Genomic DNA, 20514 nt, shown 5'->3' with positions numbered 1-20514 from the left:
CTCTCTCTCCAGATGAAATCTCGCTACTTGTGACGGCCGGCCGGCCGCCCAACAACCTGCCCGCTTGACCCTATCCCCTCCAGACCATTTCCGGAGACCTTCTCCCTTACCTCACCTCGCTCATCAACTCATCCCTGACCGCTGGCTACGTCCCTTCCGTCTTCAAGAGAGCGAGAGTTGCACCCCTTCTGAAAAAACCTACACTCGATCCCTCCGATGTCAACAACTACAGACCAGTATCCCTTCTTTCTTTTCTCTCCAAAACTCTTGAACGTGCCGTCCTTGGCCAGCTCTCCCGCTATCTCTCTCAGAATGACCTTCTTGATCCAAATCAGTCAGGTTTCAAGACTAGTCATTCAACTGAGACTGCTCTTCTCTGTATCACGGAGGCGCTCCGCACTGCTAAAGCTAACTCTCTCTCCTCTGCTCTCATCCTTCTAGACCTATCGGCTGCCTTCGATACTGTGAACCATCAGATCCTCCTCTCCACCCTCTCCGAGTTGGGCATCTCCGGCGCGGCCCATGCTTGGATTGCGTCCTACCTGACAGGTCGCTCCTACCAGGTGGCGTGGCGAGAATCTGTCTCCTCGCCACGCGCTCTCACCACTGGTGTCCCCCAGGGCTCTGTTCTAGGCCCTCTCCTATTCTCGCTATACACCAAGTCACTTGGCTCTGTCATAACCTCACATGGTCTCTCCTATCATTGCTATGCAGACGACACACAATTAATCTTCTCCTTTCCCCCTTCTGATGACCAGGTGGCGAATCGCATCTCTGCATGTCTGGCAGACATATCAGTGTGGATGATGGATCACCACCTCAAGCTGAACCTCGGCAAGACGGAGCTGCTCTTCCTCCCGGGGAAGGACTGCCCGTTCCATGATCTCGCCATCACGGTTGACAACTCCATTGTGTCCTCCTCCCAGAGCGCTAAGAACCTTGGCGTGATCCTGGACAACACCCTGTCGTTCTCAACCAACATCATGGCGGTGGCCCGTTCCTGTAGGTTCATGCTCTACAACATCCGCAGAGTACGACCCTGCCTCACACAGGAAGCGGCGCAGGTCCTAATCCAGGCACTTGTCATCTCCCGTCTGGATTACTGCAACTCGCTGTTGGCTGGGCTCCCTGCCTGTGCCATTAAACCCCTACAACTCATCCAGAACGCCGCAGCCCGTCTGGTGTTCAACCTTCCCAAGTTCTCTCACGTCACCCCGCTCCTCCGCTCTCTCCACTGGCTTCCAGTTGAAGCTCGCATCCGCTACAAGACCATGGTGCTTGCCTACGGAGCTGTGAGGGGAACGGCACCGCAGTACCTCCAGGCTCTGATCAGGCCCTACACCCAAACAAGGGCACTGCGTTCATCCACCTCTGGCCTGCTCGCCTCCCTACCACTGAGGAAGTACAGTTCCCGCTCAGCCCAGTCAAAACTGTTCGCTGCTCTGGCCCCCCAATGGTGGAACAAACTCCCTCACGACGCCAGGACAGCGGAGTCAATCACCACCTTCCGGAGACACCTGAAACCCCACCTCTTCAAGGAATACCTAGGATAGGATAAGTAATCCTTCTCACCCCCCCCCCACTTAAATGATTTAGATGCACTATTATAAAGTGGCTGTTCCACTGGATGTCAGAAGGTGAACTCACCAATTTGTAAGTCGCTCTGGATAAGAGCGTCTGCTAAATGACTTAAATGTAATGTAAATGTAATCAATTACACATCTCTAACATTGTATTCAATCTTGCATTCTGGCTATTCTGTGTTTACTTGATTTCTTTCCACCCACCCCTGTCACTCATTGCCTAATTAAAGCCAATACAAGCTCCACGCAAACTGATATTCACTACAACACAAATGATTGATACATGTCGTAGATAAACAAATTATAATTTTAATAAACACCTGTACATTTACACTGGCTTGGCCCATGCTCTGGACCGGATCAGAGACAGCACAGTCCACAGGCAGCGCACCTTGTTCTTCATCCCCCTCAGTCGGAGCAGGAGGTTTCAGTCATCTTCCCCAAACACCAGGTCTCTTTTGAATGTGCCAGTTCCACGCGAAGACAGTAGGAACAACACCTCTTTTCAGGTGTCGTTCGTTTGGGTCATATTTCAAAACAATACATTCACACTCGCCTTTGAGTTTAGACCGTCTGTTTTTAGACTCCATAATTATGTGCACTGCTCACCTTTCAAGTTTCACTGTCATTTGCTAGTAATGTTCTAGAGTAATGATGCAAGTTTTATTAGGTCAGCTACAGTAGCATGCATGGTCTGTATAAAATACAGCAAGTTCGCTAGCTAGCTTCATTTACTTAAGATCTTAACTTTCTAGGTGTTTCAACTAGAAAGGCTTGCTGTCGGTGGTGCTGAAATCAATGGTTGAAATGCTGCAAGCAGAATCTATCAACAAACGCTAATTATTTGTGACGCATACTATTTTAATTGTTAATTTAAAAAACACAGCAATGCTTTATTACAGTATCTCTTTAGTAAACAAAAAAATACAATAACACATGCACAAACTGCACCCTGTACATTTTCAGAGACAATTTGATATAATGGAACAATCAGTGCATCAATGCTGGATTATGAATCAATCCAATGTTTTTCTTGTTAAAGAAATATTAAAATATGCAATTTTCTGAAAATTAGATGAGTGCAAATAAAACGCTTGAACTTTATTGCCGAACACTAACAGAGGGGAGTAGCCAGTTGCGATCTCAAAACGGAACTGTCTATTTATGAAGCAGGCAGAAAATGACAGCTTCAGAGCTATTATTATTGCCCTCAAATAGTATTTTGTGCACACATCAGATCTTCAGTAGAAAGTGTCAGGTCAAGTCCATGGTAAGAAGTTACAGTGCAGTGCCAGGCCCATAAGCCAATAGGAGATGAAGTACCCTAGAATCCATCGTGTGGGAATAGAGCATGTCTTCCAGCGGGACAGTAGATGAACAATGGGGTTTTGGGGTAAGTACAAGAAGACAGTTCTAGGTGTCCCCCGCTGCTGCCCCTTATTGTATGTGGGTGGTGACCTTCGCTGAAGGAGAGGCTCGTAGAGTAAGAGCAGGTGGGCACTGATCCAGAAAGGTACAGGGGAGGAGGAAGACAGAAACCGGGTCAAAACCTGGAGAAATCAGTAAAAGAGAATAACATTAATGGACTAGACAAGCTGCCTGTATTTCATAAAAAATCTTCAAACACAGCAATTTGTTTAACATTGTGACTGTTGTTCCTCCACTAGACCTGTTAAAACTCCCTTACATAAACATTTTCCACTGATTCGTTCCTTACCTGCACATGCATGCAGAATGTTCCAAATCCCAGGAGCATTGTAGCATGCACCACATACAAAAACACCCTGGGGCTGTAAAATCCAGGTGTGGGTTTGTCTGGCCGTTTATTTGCCCCTCCGTCCCACAACCCCAGTCTCAGACACCTAGCTGGGTTAGCCCTATAGTACATGTAGGCCGCCGCCATGCCCAGAGTTGCCATGGGCAGTGCCAGCAGGAAGTTGGGTATCTGCTTAAGCTGGAAGTAGCGCAGGAAGCCCACATCCCAATACACATCCTGGATATGAGAGTAGAGTAGGGGGAGGGGTCGCAGGCACCAGAGGGGTGGGGGTGCGTTTTCGTCAGGGACCCTGTAGCCTTTATCCTCAGCAAGCTGGATGAGGGCAGGGGAAACCTGCTCCAAGGAGAGGGAGGGTGTACAGAACACCCTGTACCCATAGTACTGGAAGACCAAGAAGGGGAGTGCAATAACTGCTGTGCCCAATGCAGCCGTGAAAAGGAGACGAGCGACGATCCAGGTGTAGTGGAGGCATTTGTTGTGCCTGTTATTGTCCTTACGCAGTCCCCAGATCTTGGACAGGGCCTGTTGCAGGGGCAGATACAGCAAGAATCCTACATTAACAAGTCCATTGGCTCTCGCAGCAGTAGCTATACTCAGAGCCAGACAGGCTCTGAGGGTGTATCCTCTCTCAAGGAGAAAGAGGCCACCGAAGGTCAGTGCAGCAAACAGGCTCTCTGAGTAACCAGCAGTCATGAAGACATTGGCAGGGGTGAGACAGTAGAGTAAACTTGAGACTAGAGCAAGCCGCCGATCCTGCAGCACCACACGGCCGAGTCCATACAGTGCTACCACACTCAGCAGGAAGAGGGCGCTGTTACCCAAGGCAACAGCCAGCAGCAGGCGTCCACGCAGTGTAAGACAGCCACTGAGGGGCCGTAGTATAGTCTCTGCAAGCCCCCGCAGTATGACAGGGAACAGGGGGAAGAAGGCGTAGTTGTGCTCATACAGGTAACCCCTCTCAGCAATGAAGAGGAAATGCTCTGCATCCCAGTGGGAAAGGCCCCCTAGAAACCATTGCACTGCAGGATCCAGAAGCCGAGGCTCCTCTGCACGTGGAGGAGTGAATGCATCAGCTTCGTGATCTGGGATTGCAGCATTTAGGAGAGCCTGAAAGGGAGGCATAGCAAACATGAGATGACAAGCACACACCAATGACACTTTTCTAATTGATTAACATCCAAGTCCTTAGTCTGTGGACGTCATGTTGTAGTTAACCAGCAACTATTGTAAATAAATACAATATTATTACTGACCTGTATTAGTAGTGACAAGCCTCTTGTGGTGGCGGCGAATTGCAGAACCGTCTTCACGTCCATCTGTCATTACAATGAACAGCCTTTCCCATAACAATATCTAGCGCAAGCTAGCTTGGTGTGGATGGTACGAAGGCAACACGATTTCAGACTCTACAAACACTCGAAATAGACGGTGGAAAATGGGACGAAACGTTGACATTCATTTACACACGGTCTATTCTTTGCTTTAAAAAAATGAAACATTACACATATCTTTACCTTTTGATTAGAGGAGCCAGGTCAGAACCATAGACATTAAGGTCAGAAGCCTTCATATTCTATTGTTGGAACTGGTTGGTCCGCTAAATTTTACTTCCGGTGGAATTTTCTTTATTTCAAAATAAAAGTTAGAGTGAAAAAGATCGTCTCCAGCTGTTAAGAGGGGAATACTATTTGCTTTGCATGATCAGTTATCATTATTGCATAATGAAATACTACAATAACTTATAACCTTTTACAAATATACTAATTACGATACCATATAAATTATAGATGTATCTACAATCGACTAGTTTGTCTTGATTCAAATCCTAGAAACTAGTCAGTCATAACCAAGGAAGCTGAGACAAAGGGGATTGCACACCAGTGTGCAGGATTTTATCCCAGCCCAGTTCTAAAAGAATAACCTGATTCAGTTTATCAAGCTTGACTATTAATTAAATGTTCTAGTACTGGGCTAATAAATAAATAAACATGCACACCCAGTACTTTCAAAGGGCCAGGGATTGTAGAAAAATTGTGAAAGACAAAATGCTTTTTAATAAATTGTACATCTGAGAAAGACACCAAGTCCAACGGAACAAAACCAAACATTTTATGAAGATTTAATGTACATTTATTCTTACCACGTGGAACATATAGTATAAAGATTTCATACTGAATGATATTCATTGAGCCAAAAAAAGGAAAAGGAGGAATTTACATGTTTTTAGCTACAGTTTGAAATACAAATATGCAGAATCCTGGAGAAATGAATTGTCAAGTGTGTTTCTTCATCTAGTTTTTTTGTTGTACCAGGAGGAGATAAGAGATTTGTTCCGAGTCTGCCGTACTAAGGAGCCGTGGAGTGAGAGGGTCTATCAGCAGGGACTGGATGACAGGAACCACACTCATGGGTCACCTTCCATTCCTCATCAACAAAATGAGTGGGAATAGTGACAGAGACAGACACAGAAAGGAAGTGTAATGTACAATATCATATATATACACCACAGCAAAGCTGCATCTGAAGTTGAAAACCAATCCTAAGAGGTGATTTATTTTACAAGGGTAAATTCATACAATCAAGGGCTAAAGAGAGGAGGTAAGGGTGTTGTAGTAGGTTCTCGGTACTTTGGGGAAAGCCTTTTTAGCTTTTAACGTCAAAACTAAAATGACCTTTTAACTCTAGTAGAGCTGCATTGGCAACGTTTTTCTGTATGAAACTTTTTTACAGAATGCCTGACACTCGAGCAGTACGGTAGAGAAAATGCCCTACAATCTACTGCACAGGCCTCTCCAGCGAAGGTGTCTCAACAGCCTACTGAGTGGTAGGCTGACTGGTAAGCATCCAATTACAGCAACTATGCCATCAGATCAGGCTGTTCCTCAGTCTGCACTACCTCCAAACATGAACCAGTCTGACTCACTCACTGTGCTCTCGAGGGGCACACATTATCCCCAAATTTCCTGTAAACGAGACAGCAACTTTGGTTACAGTTTGTTTTTCAGCTATTTATCTTTATTAAAAATACACCCCCCCCAAAAAAAAACAACAACATGTGGAACACTCCTAAACCCAGATTCTCCACTCTGTCATCTAGTTGGCATTAATGTTACAAGTTGTGACAGTTTGTGGAGTGTCTGGTTTGTAAATCCACCAGTGTAGCTTTGTGACGTCCCTTCTCCTTGAGTGAGAACAGCGAAAGTGGGCTCAGACAGTGGAATCTGAAGGGTTTGCATAAATTAAAAACAGTCACTTGAACTTTCCCTTCCCCCTACACACATACAAGCCATGTTGTAACCAGGGGGTGAGGGGGGAAGAAACCAAGAGGAGGTGGAGCCAAAGCTCCCTACAGCTGTCATGACTGGCCAATCAGAAAGAGTACATCGCAGATGACGTGAGACACCACAGAGTTCATGAGAGGTGACACGGAGAGGTCGAGGAGGCGTGACTCGTAGAGTGTGAACTCTGAGTGGTTCTCCTCCACCTTGGCCAAGGCGTGCAGGGCCCGGGCCGCCCGCCGCATCATGTCATTACTGGTGGGCTCGAAGTGCATCCCCTGCAGGTGCAGCAGAGAGCTCTGGCTCTGCTGTAGCTGGGTGGCCGCCAGGCTGTCCTCCAAGAAGCCCAGGAGGTTTCCCACGCTTCCCTTCTGCACAGCAATGGCGCGCGCTGCCATGCTGTCTCCCTGGGCCAGGTTGGCCAACAACACCACCGACATCTCCCTGCAGACGGCCACCTTTCTCTCCCCAACCAGCCGCACCAAGGTCCCATACAGCTTCTCTAAACGACCCAACGGCGGCGTGGCCAGGACCAGGTCCACATTGTTGTCTTGGATGCTCAACTTGCTGAGGGTCTCCAAGACCAGTCTCTGGGGGGACATTGCACTGTGTGGCCCCAACGTGGGGAAGGGGTCCTGGGCCTCAGCCGAGGGGCACACAGCCCAGTGGAGGAGGCCGTCCAGCAGAGGAAGGCAGATGCTCTCGGGGTAGATGGAGAGGTCCAGCTGGCCAGAGATGTTGGCCAGAGTGACCAGGCAGTTCTCCCTCAACAGCGACAGGCAGTCCCACCACCATTCGTCCCTCTGGCCAAGACAGTCATCAGACTCCTCCTCCTTCTCGTAGGTGAGCGGGGCCTGTTTCCTCTCAGGGTGGCGGTGGTGCAGCAGCACTAGGCGACCCAGCAGCAGCATGAGGCCAGGGTGTTTGGACATCTCCTGGTCGTTGCCAGGCACGAAGGAGAGGCTGCGCACGATGTTGGAGACGCAGACACAGCGGCGGGCCAGAGCATCCTGCCAGTTGGCCAGTGTAACCAGTGGGCCCTCGTCCTTGCTGTGAGGCTCGTCCTCCACCACACGCTGGGGGACTTGCTGACGAGTGGGTCCGCTCGATTTGTCGTGCTCCTGCTGGCTCTGGGGCTCTTCGGACTGTGACATTTCCTCTGTCTCAGCGTCCGAGTGCTCGGACTTCCCCTCCTTACCGTCGGTTGTTGTTGAGGCCTTTTCTGTGGATGATGGCTGGGAGGGCCTCTGATCCCTTTCCCCCTTCTGTTTGTATTTCTCTGTGGGGGTAGCATTGTCCTTGTCCCCCACCTTCTCTGCTTCTGGCCTTTTCCTCTTGGCTGTGGGGACGACCAGCACTCGTTCTCGTGGGACCAGGAATTCCTCCCTCCTCTCAAAGTGGGTCTGGATGTGTTCCGTGCTGTCTCCGCCGCCGGCACTCCAGTGGAGCAGCCCACTGTCAAACTCCTGCACTTTTCCTCTTTGGGTTGCCCTGCCTGCTGGAAACGGGTCCTTCTTCCGTACCATCTTCAGGGGGAGCTTGTCGAACTTGCTAGCCTGTTTGGGTCTCTCCTGGGGGGTAGCCGGGCCCAGGCCAGGGGGGTCTGATGAAGAGCTGGGCTGCTCAAAGGTAGAGCAGCTCTTCTCCTTATCTTCAGCATCCTTCTCTTTCAGAGTGTCCCATTCTGAGCACGACTCCTGCTCATCCTCTTGCTTCACCTGAGCCTGTCCATCAATTGTTGTCCCGGCCGGCTGTTTTGAACGCTGCACCACCACCTCTTCTTTCTCCTCCTCATCATCATCATCCTCCTCCTCATCCTCTCCTTCTACCTTCATGTCCTCCACCCCTGGTTCCTCATCTTCCATGCAGCTCCAGTCTCTTTTCAGGGCGTCAGGGTCCAGTAGAGTCCTCTGGCCGGGATCGCCCACCTCGTACTCGCGCAAGATCCCAAAGATCTCGATAAGGCAGCGCCGGAAGTACTCCACCACCAGCTCCAGCAGGCCAGGCAGCTGAGGAGAAGATCAATAGTTTGTATTGTATGATATGATGTGCATGACAGAAAATCTGGAAAAGGGTTTGGGAATAGGTCAAATTTAATACATTTGTGAAAGGATAAATGTAAAAATAAAAAGCCCTAAATCAGAAAATATTACAGTTCTGATTCGATAGGTTTACCATGTAGGGTTTTTATTAAAACCTTTATCCCACATTGTGGCCAGTGTAGTAATAATAATTTAGTGGGTGCTCATATTTGTCCTATTTACACATGCACATGTGTATTAATGTGTTTTGTATAGCACTCTCCCCAAGACACCCTCAGAGAGTGGGGTCACATCTAGGGTCTGGCAAAATTAGGTTTAAGCACCGTCAGATTTTTCACCTTGTCGGCCCGGGATTCGAACTTGCAACCTTTTGGTTACTGGCCAAAACCTCTACCCGCTAGGCTACCTGTCTTGTTAGCTCACCGAATTGAGGTTGAAGGTGGAGATGCTGTTGTCGTCATACAGGAGGATGTTGATGGTGTCGAGGGCCCACGTGCTCTCAGCCAACAGGCCAGACTTTAGGGACATCATCACCCTCCAAGCCTCTGGGGTCCCTATGGAGATACACAGTATTTTAACTCAAGCTGATACCCTTCACAGTACTGATGGACCACACAATACAAACAAGTTCATAGAGAGCCGAAGCAACCTATCTTTGTAATGTCCTAATGTGATCCCTAAATACTGTATAATAACATTGATTGTGGCTGGAGTTGTGGGATGTGATAGCCATACCAATATCTTTCGTTGTGAGGCATCGGCGTGGTTTTAGGATGGGGTGGGTGGCCTCCACTGAGCCTGGGGGAAAGGGCATGTCTCTACGGATCAGAGGGGACTGCACAGACTGGGGCACTATGTGAGAGGCAGGAACCGGGGGCCCTGCCTTTTGCATCTTGATGCCACTGTGCATGTAGGGAGATTTACTGGGCGACGTCCGGCTCTCCATGGGGCCCCCGCGGGGCATGGGGGAGGGACTGGACACCTGTGGAATATGGTTCTGCATGGCCTGAGCGGATTGGTAGTTGGACTGTAGGGTGCGGGTCATGGGCAGGCCCGTCCCTCCAGGGCCGTAGGGGGGCTGCCGAGGACCCATCTGACCTGGCCCCCATTGGCCCTCGTGGTTCATGCGCTGCTCTAATGACATTTCCTCCGAACCGCGGTTCATTCCGGGATGACCAGGTCCCTGGGCTGGGCCCCCTGGGGGGCCACCCTGCCGGTTGGGGTAGTTGCCGGGATAGTTCATCTCCCCGCGGCCCTGCCACACGCCACCAGGGGGTCCGTCAGGGCTTGGCTGCATAATCTGAGGGGGCATGGAGGGCTGGGCGTTGGGCCCCGTGGCGGCCTGCATGCGCTCTCTGTTGAAGGGGAAGGGGAACTGGCCCTGGGGACCAGGCAGGCGGCGGTCAGTGCCGGTGAAGGAGCCGCTGCTGTATTGGGGTTGGTACATCTCTGGCTGGCCAGCAGGGGGTGCAGAGGCCACCCCTGGCTGCTGCTGCTGTTGTTGCTGCTGCTGCAGCCCTGCACTGAAGGGGGCACTGTACATCTCCCCCTCGTGACGCTTCGCTGGTGGGTAGCCCCCTTCCACGGGACGCTTGTAGTTCTGCATAGAGCAAATACTCTTAGTTAGGCGGTGTCATTACATTGCATCAGATTAATATTGATGGCTATTACTCATCTATACAGTAAGTACTACTTTTTAATAACACATGGCTAGTGGTTACAACATTACAGTTTGATTTTCAGTGCTTACACAGTGGGTTAGAGCCATCACCTGTTGTTGCTGTGGGTACATTCCTGGCTGTTGATTGGGATAGGAACCACCAGGGGGAGTACCATGGCCAGGATATTGATTACCATAGGAATCATTCCTGTAAACAACCACAATACATCAACAAGACATTCCAAATAAGCCGCGTGCCTATGTACAGTGCCTTGCGAAAGTATTCGGCCCCCTTGAACTTTGCGACCTTATGCCACATTTCAGGCTTCAAACATAAAGATATAAAACTGTATTTTTTTGTGAAGAATCAACAACAAGTGGGACACAATCATGAAGTGGAACGACATTTATTGGATATTTCAAACTTTTTTAACAAATCAAAAACTGAAAAATTGGGCGTGCAAAATTATTCAGCCCCTTTACTTTCAGTGCAGCAAACTCTCTCCAGAAGTTCAGTGAGGATCTCTGAATGATCCAATGTTGACCTAAATGACTAATGATGATAAATACAATCCACCTGTGTGTAATCAAGTCTCCGTATAAATGCACCTGCACTGTGATAGTCTCAGAGGTTCGTTAAAAGCGCAGAAAGCATCATGAAGAACAAGGAACACACCAAGCAGGTCCGAGATACTGTTGTGAAGAAGTTTAAAGCCAGATTTGGATACAAAAAGATTTCCCAAGCTTTAAACATCCCAAGGAGCACTGTGCAAACGATAATATTGAAATGGAAGGAGTATCAGACCACTGCAAATCTACCAAGACCTGGCCGTCCCTCTAAACTTTCAGCTCATACAAGGAGAAGACTGATCAGAGATGCTGCCAAGAGGCCCATGATCACTCTGGATGAACTGCAGAGATCTACAGCTGAGGTGGGAGACTCTGTCCATAAGACAACAATCAGTTGTATATTGCACAAATCTGGCCTTTATGGAAGAGTGGTAAGAAGAAAGCCATTTCTTAAAGATATCCATAAAAAGTGTTGTTTAAAGTTTGCCACGAGCCACCTGGGAGACACACCAAACATGTGGAAGAAGGTGCTCTGGTCAGATGAAAGCAAAATTGAACCTTTTGGCAACAATGCAAAACGTTATGTTTGGCGTAAAAGCAACAAAGCTCATAACCCTAAACACACCATCCCCACTGTCAAACATGGTGGTGGCAGCATCATGGTTTGGGCCTGCTTTTCTTCAGCAGGGACAGGGAAGATGGTTAAAATTGATGGGAAGATGGATGGAGCCAAAAAGAGGACCATTCTGGAAGAAAACCTGATGGAGTCTGCAAAAGACCTGAGACTGGGACGGAGATTAGTCTTCCAACAAGACAATGATCCAAAACATAAAGCAAAATCTGCAATGGAATGATTCAAAAATAAACATATCCAGGTGTTAGAATGGCCAAGTCAAAGTCCAGACCTGAATCCAATCGAGAATCTGTGGAAAGAACTGAAAACTGCTGTTCACAAATGCTCTCCATCCAACCTCACTGATCTCGAGCTGTTTTGCAAGGAGGAATGGGAAAACATTTCAGTCTCTCGATGTGCAAAACTGATAGAGACATACCCCAAGCGACTTACAGCTGTAATCGCAGCAAAAGGTGGCGCTACAAAGTATTAACTTAAGGGGGCTGAATAATTTTGCACGCCCAATTTTTCAGTTTTTGATTTGTTAAAAAAGTTTGAAATATCCAATAAATGTTGTTCCACTTCATGATTGTGTCCCACTTGTTGTTGATTCTTCACAAAAAAATACAGTTTTATATCTTTATGTTTGAAGCCTGAAATGTGGCAAAAGGTCGCAAAGTTCAAGGGGGCCGAATACTTTCGCAAGGCACTGTACCTAATATTGCTACAGTATACTGCTAGTGTGCCAATAAACACTCTGAAAAACAACCCAATCTTTACAATATTGCAAGACTATAAATGCTGAGACAGTCAGTGCATGGTGTCTGCACAAGTTTGTGCCAGACCTCTCCTGAGAGAGAGTGGTGCTGGGTGGTGAACTTACCGTGGCTGCTGCTGTGGTGGGTAGCGGTTTGGCGAGTACATCCCCGTGTCGGAGTTGACAGGCATCAGGTTTGGCTGCGGAGCACCAGATCCCATGCTGCCCTCTGGGCCCATCCCCTGCTCTGGCCTGGTAAACAACAAGTTTGGTTGACTACACTTAGCACGAATCATTTCCATTAAAAAAAGGAAAATGAGCAGACTTATTTGCAGTCAAAGATGGTATAGAATGTATAGAAATAGAATTATACTCCATATGGCCTCCAGTCCACCAATCATAGACACATTGACTTGAATGTGGGGGGGCAGGGTAGCCTAGTGGTTAGAGCGTTGGACGAGTAACCAAAAGGTTGCAAGTTCAAATCCCTGAGCTGACAAGGTACAAATCTGTCGTTCTGCCCCTGAACAGGCAGTTAACCCACTGTTCCTAGGCCGTCATTGAAAATAAGAATTTGTTCTTAACTGACTTGCCTAGTAAAATAAAAGGTAAAAAAAAAAAAAAAAAATGTGGATGTCCTTTATAGTAATTCTATTTCTACGATCTAAGCGTGTGTAGGGTCTTACCTCCTTTCGTAGCCTTGTCCGTAAGGTCCTGGTCCGTACTGTTGTCTCTGAGCCATCGACATAGCACCTGGAGGAGGCACACGGTTAAACTGTTGCTGTTCTGCCATCCCACTGTTAGGACCCTGACTGGCAGGCAAGAACTGCTCCCCAACTGGAAAGAAATACACACTCCGTCAGCAAGGGACCCAACTTCCCAGCACCATCAGTTTCTAGGGATCTTTCTTGTAGCCTCTTCTACGCACCTTTCCGCATGGCACCAAAGGGGTCTTTGTTAGGCCCTGGACCCTCGTAGGGCCCTGGACCCATGCGACCTGGCATCTCTGGGGTGCTCATGCCAGACTGGTAGCCAGAGTTAGGGGTCATGGAGTTCCTTCTGGGGAAAGCAGGGTCACTACTGTCAGCAAATGGGTCCTGCAGCGCCACATTGCTCCTAAAAGATAGAGGGACGTTTAGGGAGTAAATAGGGGTTTATCAAAGCGGATAGCAAAGTTGGGGTGAATTACATTTAAATTCAATAAGTAAATGAAAATTCCAATTGAAGAATTTAATCTCCTGAATGCAAATGATCTCAGAGAGGATGAGATTGAAGCTCTGCAACTCACCTGGCCCCGGGTGGCATCTGGGTGGGGTGTGGGGTGGAGGCGGGTGTGGGGGGCTTGAGGTCGCTGCCCTCGGCCATGGAGCTGCTGGTGGACTGGGGGGTCTGAGGGCCCTGGAGAGAACCTGACCCAGCTACCGGAACAAGAGAGGGGAATTTCAGTTAGAGAGAGTTGACTTTCATCGGGTGGTTTGAGCCCTGAATGCTGATTGTCTGAAAGCCATGGTATAGCAGACCATTTATCACAGGTATGACAATGATTACTATTTACTGGTCAAATAACATTGGAAACCAGTTTATAATATCAATAAGGCACCTTGGGTGTTTGTGGGATATGGCCAATATACTAAGGCTACGCGTTGCGTCGTGCCTAAAAATAGCCCTTGACCGTGGTATATTCACACCTTCTCGGGTCTTTACTGCTTAATTACACAGGTCATTCAATTTACATTTCTACCGATACTAGACTGTGGAAACATTATCTATATGAATACAGCTGCCAATTCATTAAAGCAGTTAGATGCATTTAACATAGGGCACTTAATTTTATTATGGCATCAGGTTCATTCTTCATCAGAAAGTCAGCTGGCCCTCTTCGAATTCAAGTAGGTCGATTCAGTGCTTTCTTTTTATTTATAAAGTTCTCTAACAAAAACTCCCGCCGTACCTAACTGTTAATAACGAATAATAAGTATGAGTTAACCATACCGGGTCTCGGGGATGGCTAACTCTGGAAATCTCTTCAGTCTCCTCAGAGTTAGGTAAATCTGCTTTTATTTTCTTTACCTACAACTGGATGTGCTGGTGCCTCTCAGGCAGTTCAAAATGTTGATTGGGGACCTCTTTGCTGACGAATGTGATTGTTATTTTTTACAAAAATATGTATTTTGTAAATGATGCGTATGCAGGTCTCCCTTGTGAAAGATATATTGGTCTCAATGGGACTCCTTGTTCAAATCAACAAAGCCAAAAAAAAAAGAAAAAATAGTTTTGCAAAGAAAATGAGCTTTTCATATTGGACAAGACCAGGTAGTCCCAACCAGGTTCAGTCCGCTTTCTTCCGTTTGATGCCTAATAATTACGACCCAGCATAGTGTGGATAACCGTCTGGCACTGACCTGGGGAGGGTGGCTGGACCTTGGCCTGGTTGGCCTTCTTGTTGTCAGTGATGATCTCAGGAGGGGGGTCCTCCCCGCGTTCGATCTTGCACTCGAAGGCGTACAGACACTGGATGTATTGCTTCTTCAGGGAGCTGGCAGCGCTGCTCGACGTGCCAACATTCAGGTTGGTGGACAGCTCCCGCCACTTCTTGTTCTTGTTCACCTGGACATAGAACATGAAGACCGGGACATTAAAACAGGGACTAGAAGGGGGATGGAGCAAATAAGAACCAAGAGAATGTGCATGGTGTGTTTGTGCATGTGTTATACTTATTTATTGAACCAATATTTATCCAGGAATTCCCATTGAGGTCAGAAGACCTCTTATAAGGGAAACCTAGCCAAGAGGGCACCTCAATAGGGAAACACATAGATCAAACACACTACAGTGTATGCATGCATAGTACAGCACAAACCTACACTGACCTGTGCGAAGCCTCCAATCTCCTTGACCGAGACGTAGAGTCTGAAGAGGTCTAGGGGCTTGCGGCCAACAGCAGGCAGATTGGTCATGCCCATGGCTTTCTCCTCGATAAAGCCCAGATAGCGGTCCACCCACATCTTCCTCTCCAGCTCGGGGCCCAGCTCATACAGACGCGTGATCTTCTCGTTGGTCGTCGTGGAAGAGCTTGACTTCTGCAAGGCGTCAGGAGAACACAAGACGTCAAGAGAGCCGTCATGAGGGAAAGGGTTGGGTAACCCATTGGTCTTATTTCCCTTTAGTAGCTAGCTCAATGGCAACTGTAATAACCATGGAATAAAGTCAAAAGTATGATTGTAACACGTGTGTTAACAGTTTACAAACAATATGGTTTATAACAGTTTCTTTTAACGTACACACAAGCCCTTAAAACAAAATTGTCCCAAGTGGACAGACAAAGTCATTATCTTATCACCTTGGATTTAGTCGGTTCTGCTTTCGGTGTTCCGTCCACTTTGTTGTTCATCTTCTGGCCCTGGTTCATTTTCCCATCCATACCAAACTCTGGACTGGGGGCCAAACCTAGGTACAAGGGTACATTGTGGGGTTGAGCACTGTTCGGCTTTTGAACAACAATTCTCGGGATCAGGACATATACCAAACATTTTTTTGTATTCTAATTTCAGAGGAATACAGACTAACAACAAAGTTTCCCCTGTAGAACTTATTCATACTGCGGCCATTGTTCATTGACCAACGTTACCTTCAAACAGGATTGGAAGTGCTCTGGTGAAACCAATGCAAAACCTTCCTGAAGTGTCTTAGATTAACAACCACTGCACTAAAACAATATTTGGATTGGAAAACTCATACTTAGCTACCGCACTATCCGTCTATGCTAGAACTTTCAGATGGAAAAAAAGTATATTTTAAAAACACTGCAGACAAATTGCATCAGGCCTTACTTACTAGCCACCCCAATGCAAACCTATTCCACTGACCACCCAACCAAAGTCATCCTGCCATATCAAAAATACCCGGGGCACCATGGAGCAACAGTATTGGACTACAGTACTCACCACTGGAGTTATTGGCCATGTTGGGTCCCATAGGGAAAGGTGGGCCGCCCTGCGTGTTCATCATGCCAGGCATGTTGTTCATGGGAGGGCCATAGGGGGCGCCAGAGCCCATCATGCCAGGGGACATGTTGGGGTAGCCAGGCATCCTGAACAATGAGGGACAACCATACTTTTAGTATGTAGCATGATATCAGAGTGAAAAATATTCCTTTTATGCTGAAAAACAATCAATCAGTTACGCAACAATATCACTAAATAAGAAAGAGTGAGTTATGAGTGCCATTGCAAGGGGGAATTGTTTGAGTTCTTGATATGAAAATGTCTAGTGACTTTGTACACCTGTGAAGACTAAAGAGAGGGAAAATATGCTGAACCTGCATCTGAATTCTCCAATGCATTTCATGTTTGGATGTAATGTGAGAGCCAGGTATTCCTCGTAGTGACAGGTGCTGGATATCTCTTCTGCCTCTGCCTGTCTACCTCTCAGTAAGTCTGTCCTCATCTCATCTGCTCTCTCCTTTGTTTATTTCCTGTTGCTCTTATCACTCCTCTCACTGCCTTCACTGGACCTTCAAAGTAGAGGAAAATCTACTAGTTAGGACCAGATAAGGCATTCGCAACACATTAACAATGATTTAAATATAAGGTCCCACAGTGCATGTCAAAGCAAAAACCAAGCCATGAGGTCGAACGAATTGTTGATAGATCTCTGAGACAGGATTGTGTCGAGGCACAGATCTGGTGAAGGGTACCAAAAAAACTCATCAGCATTGAAGGTCCCCGAGAACACAGTGGCCTCCATAATTCTTAAATTAAATTAGTTTGGAACCACCAAGACTATTCCTAGAGCCTGCAGCCCGGTCAAACTGAACAATTGGGGGAGAATGGCCTTGGTCAGGGAGGTGACCAAGAACCCAATGGTCACTCTGATAGGGCTTAAGAGTTCCAGAAGGACAACCATCTCTGCAGCACTCCACCAATCAGGCCTTTATGGTACAGTGGCCAGACAGAAGACACTTCTCAGTAAAAGGCACGAGAGCCCTCTTGGAGTTTGCCAAAATGCACCTAAAGGACTCTCAGACCATGAGAAACAAGATTCTCTGGTCTGATGAAACCAAGATTAAACTCTTTGGCCTGAATGCCAAGCGCCACGTCTGGAAGAAATCTTGCATCATCACTACGGGGAAGCATGGTGGTGGAAGAATCATGCTGTGGGGACGTTTTTCAGCGGCAGGGACTGGGAGGCTAGTCAGGATCAAGGGAAAGATGAACGGAGCAAAGTACAGATAGATCCTTGATGAAAACGTTCTCCAGAGCACTCAGGACCTCAAACAAAGGTTCATCTTCCAACAAGACAATGACCCTAAGCACACAGCCAAGACAAAGCAGGCGTGGCTTCGGGACAAGTCTCTGAATGTCCTTGAGTGGCTCAGCCAGAGCCCGGACTTGAACCCGATCGAACATCTCTGGTGAAACCTGAAAATAGCTGTGCAGCGACGCTCCCCACCCAACCTGACAGAGCTTGAGAGGATCTGCAGAGAAGAATGGAGAAACTCCCCAAATACAGGTGTGCCAAGCTTGTAGCGTCATACCCAAGAAGAATCGAGGCTGTAAACGCTGCAAAAGGGGCTTTAACAAAGTACTAAGTAAAGGGTCTGAATACTTATGTAAATGTTATATTTCAGTTCTTGTAATAAATTTGCAAACATTTCTAAAATAAAAACAGTTTTTTCTTTGTCATTATGGGGTATTGTGTTTAGATTGATGAGGGGAAAAAAACAATTGAATCCATTTTAGAATAACATGCTGATCACACCGCCGCGTCGCAAAATAAATGTACATATACATGTTATTCAATCGTTGCATCCACGCTATTGCGCGTCAACGAGCGTACGCGGAGCCACACGCTAAAATAGAACTTAGTTCTATTTGTGACGCTTGATGCCCTGCCTCTCCCATCTCCTCATTGGTTTGTAGGAGCACATACCAACATGGGTGATTGAAAGAAACTGAGGTCCACACTCCTGTCCAATTGGTAGTGGTAATGCACCTTAAAGTTGATTGCCGTCCGCCATATCAAGTACAAAGAAGACACCTGAAGGAGGAGAAATGACTACAAAAAAATAATTTGGTTTACCGTTTTATCTGTGGATTAAATTGTCGGAATAGGACCTTGTGCATTTCAGGTAAAATAACAAACCAATGTTTTATATCCCAGGACAAATGAGCAAGCAAGAGCAAGGTAGCTAGCTAAATTGCCTTAAATGTTCAATGCTTTCGACCTGTCTCCAAATTAATATTGTTGGTTCAGAGTTTGTTTTGATTTTCAACCTGCTGAACGCGTCTAGTATGGCTGGACAAAATGAACAGCTGATCTGGTCAGCATGTAAGGCTGTAACATAACAAAATGTGGAAGAAGTCAAGGGGTCTGAATACTTTCCAAATGCACCTGTGTAATATGGGTTAGTAAAGAGTATAGTGTACCTGCTGTGTATGGAGTTGGTAGCAGCGTGTTGCATGACTACAGCTGCAGCCTCCTGGGCCTTCCGGTTGAGGCCGGGGGGAGGGCACATCCCTGAGCCCACCTGAGGTGGCATGTTACTCATATTGGGTGGCATGTTGGGCCCCATGTTAGGGCCATAGGGACGCACTCCCATCTGGCCCGCAGGCATTCTACCAGGGGGGATGCCTGCGTACGGCAGCCCCCCTTGCCCAGACATGGGGTTTATGGGGTTGCCCATGCCAGGGCCAGGGTTCATGGGGTTGCCCATGCCAGGGCCAGGGTAGTTGGCATTGGGCATGTTGTTGTATCCAGGTTGCCGGGGGTAACCTGTAATAGAATTAACAAAAAATGTGTGTAAAAAATGTGTTCAAAAAAATAAATAAACACTGCTCAGATGACATTGGGAAGACTAGTTATAAGTGCAAGACAACAAACTAAATATTTAATCAACTTGGGGTTCTATTGTGAAGGGTGTACCCTACTGATGATGTGTTGTTGCAATAGTAATCCTGCTCAGTACGAGGAACCGCAGGTTCAGACATTTGGTGTATGTGCTTGGCTGAGGAGCCAATGGTGCGAAGCTACCATCTGTGGGATTATGACTGAACGCCTCTAAGTCAGAATCCCCCCTAAACGTAATGATACGATGGAGCCTGAGAGACTGCTAATGTCTGTTGAAGTTGTGCAAGGCACTATACTGAGCTGGCAGTGGCGCTGTGCACACTGAGCTAATGAGCCTGCCATCACAGTGGCAGCTCTACTGACAGGGGGGGCTCTGCTATGTCAGCTGACTGTTCTCCATGGCTAAAAATAGCTGCACTAGGCTCAAAGAGGGAGAGATGAGCTGATAGGATGGAATTCCTATGAGGCAAAAATCATATTCCATGGATTTGGCTGGGGGAACAAACAAGAAGCAACTTCAAAGGATAGTGAGATAATTAAGGGGGATGCATTTATATATTGGCAGTCAGAGGATAACCAAAATGTTAAAGATGAAAATGCTTAAAAGTCTATTTGGTATATCAACTGAGTTGTTCTTTTTCAAGCGTTTCAAATTTTGAAATTTTAACATAGAATAGAACTCACTTCTATTTAAGCAAAACTAAACCAAAGGATCCTTTAACCAATTGCCACCAGCCCCTCTCCTTTGTTGCACAGTGTAACCCATAGAACATACCTTGTGGGCCATACTGCCCACCCTGAGGTCCATAGCCCCCCATGGAGTTGTTTTGCTGCTGATAAGGTCCCATCCCAGGGTGCATCTGGCCTCCAGAGGACTGTCGGGGTGATAGGGGAGAGGCAGACTGTGGTGAACCGTATGGGGGCATCTGGGGGTTTCTCTGTACGAACCCTGGCAGGGTCAGAGAAGAGAGAGTGAAAGAGATGTTAATCCTTCAACAAAACACTGGAAATCTCACATAAAACCCATCAGAGGGCTTTGGTACAGAAATTAGCCAGTATTTACTTAGAAGGGTACATGGTAAAATGGCAATTACATGTAATATTATTTGAAGTACCAGAAAGTACCCATGTTTACGACACAATTTTCAATTAAGTACCAGGTAAATACCAGTGGTACCATAAAATAAAGTGCAACCAAAGTTTCTTTAAAACAGCACACTGTCAGTGGTCCCTACAGAGCGGGGTAGTACTGTGTGAGGGGATTCTCAGTCAGGGTGAACTCACCTCTCTCCTGGGCCATGGGAGACTGGCTCATGGCGGCGTGCAGACTCCCGTCAGACTGCACACTCGATGGTCTAGGGGGCATCTGGGTCCCTAAACAACAG

General features: G+C 47.2%; 2 protein-coding genes across 9 annotated transcripts in view; both read right to left on the bottom strand.

Annotated features, from left to right (window-relative positions):
• Positions 1-1872: 1872 nt before the first annotated feature.
• Positions 1873-4935, bottom strand: pigv (phosphatidylinositol glycan anchor biosynthesis, class V). Its single transcript, XM_064945199.1, has 4 exons — positions 4875-4935; positions 4614-4676; positions 3301-4467; positions 1873-3133 (listed from the first exon to the last, which is right to left on the bottom strand). The coding sequence occupies exons 2-4, from the start codon at positions 4674-4676 to the stop codon at positions 2843-2845; spliced, it is 1521 nt and encodes a 506-aa protein (XP_064801271.1). The 5' UTR covers positions 4875-4935; the 3' UTR covers positions 1873-2842.
• A 456-nt stretch (positions 4936-5391) lies between these two features.
• LOC135519948 (AT-rich interactive domain-containing protein 1A-like) overlaps positions 5392-20514 on the bottom strand; it is a 41059-nt gene continuing 25936 nt past the window's right edge. For 3 of the 8 annotated variants that reach the window (XM_064945197.1, XM_064945194.1, XM_064945190.1), the window contains exons 6-20: positions 20414-20503; positions 19905-20078; positions 18709-19054; positions 16225-16370; positions 15621-15727; positions 15145-15360; positions 14683-14887; positions 13569-13698; positions 13209-13396; positions 12967-13117; positions 12407-12532; positions 10431-10548; positions 9416-10280; positions 9104-9234; positions 5392-8647 (exon numbers count right to left, since the gene is read on the bottom strand). In XM_064945197.1, the coding sequence (XP_064801269.1) occupies positions 6716-8647; positions 9104-9234; positions 9416-10280; positions 10431-10548; positions 12407-12532; positions 12967-13117; positions 13209-13396; positions 13569-13698; positions 14683-14887; positions 15145-15360; positions 15621-15727; positions 16225-16370; positions 18709-19054; positions 19905-20078; positions 20414-20503 (4925 nt within the window). In that variant the 3' untranslated portion in view covers positions 5392-6715. The remainder of the gene's footprint in view (positions 8648-9103; positions 9235-9415; positions 10281-10430; positions 10549-12406; positions 12533-12966; positions 13118-13208; positions 13397-13568; positions 13699-14682; positions 14888-15144; positions 15361-15620; positions 15728-16224; positions 16371-18708; positions 19055-19904; positions 20079-20413; positions 20504-20514) is intronic. The other 5 variants (XM_064945191.1, XM_064945195.1, XM_064945196.1 and 2 more) reach the window with 3 other exon arrangements.

The sequence above is a fragment of the Oncorhynchus masou genome, chromosome 29 (genome assembly GCF_036934945.1).
Source record: "Oncorhynchus masou masou isolate Uvic2021 chromosome 29, UVic_Omas_1.1, whole genome shotgun sequence".
Classification (NCBI taxonomy): Eukaryota; Metazoa; Chordata; class Actinopteri; order Salmoniformes; family Salmonidae; genus Oncorhynchus; species Oncorhynchus masou.
Note: the sequence above shows the minus strand (reverse complement) of the source record. Positions and strands in the feature narration are given on the sequence as shown.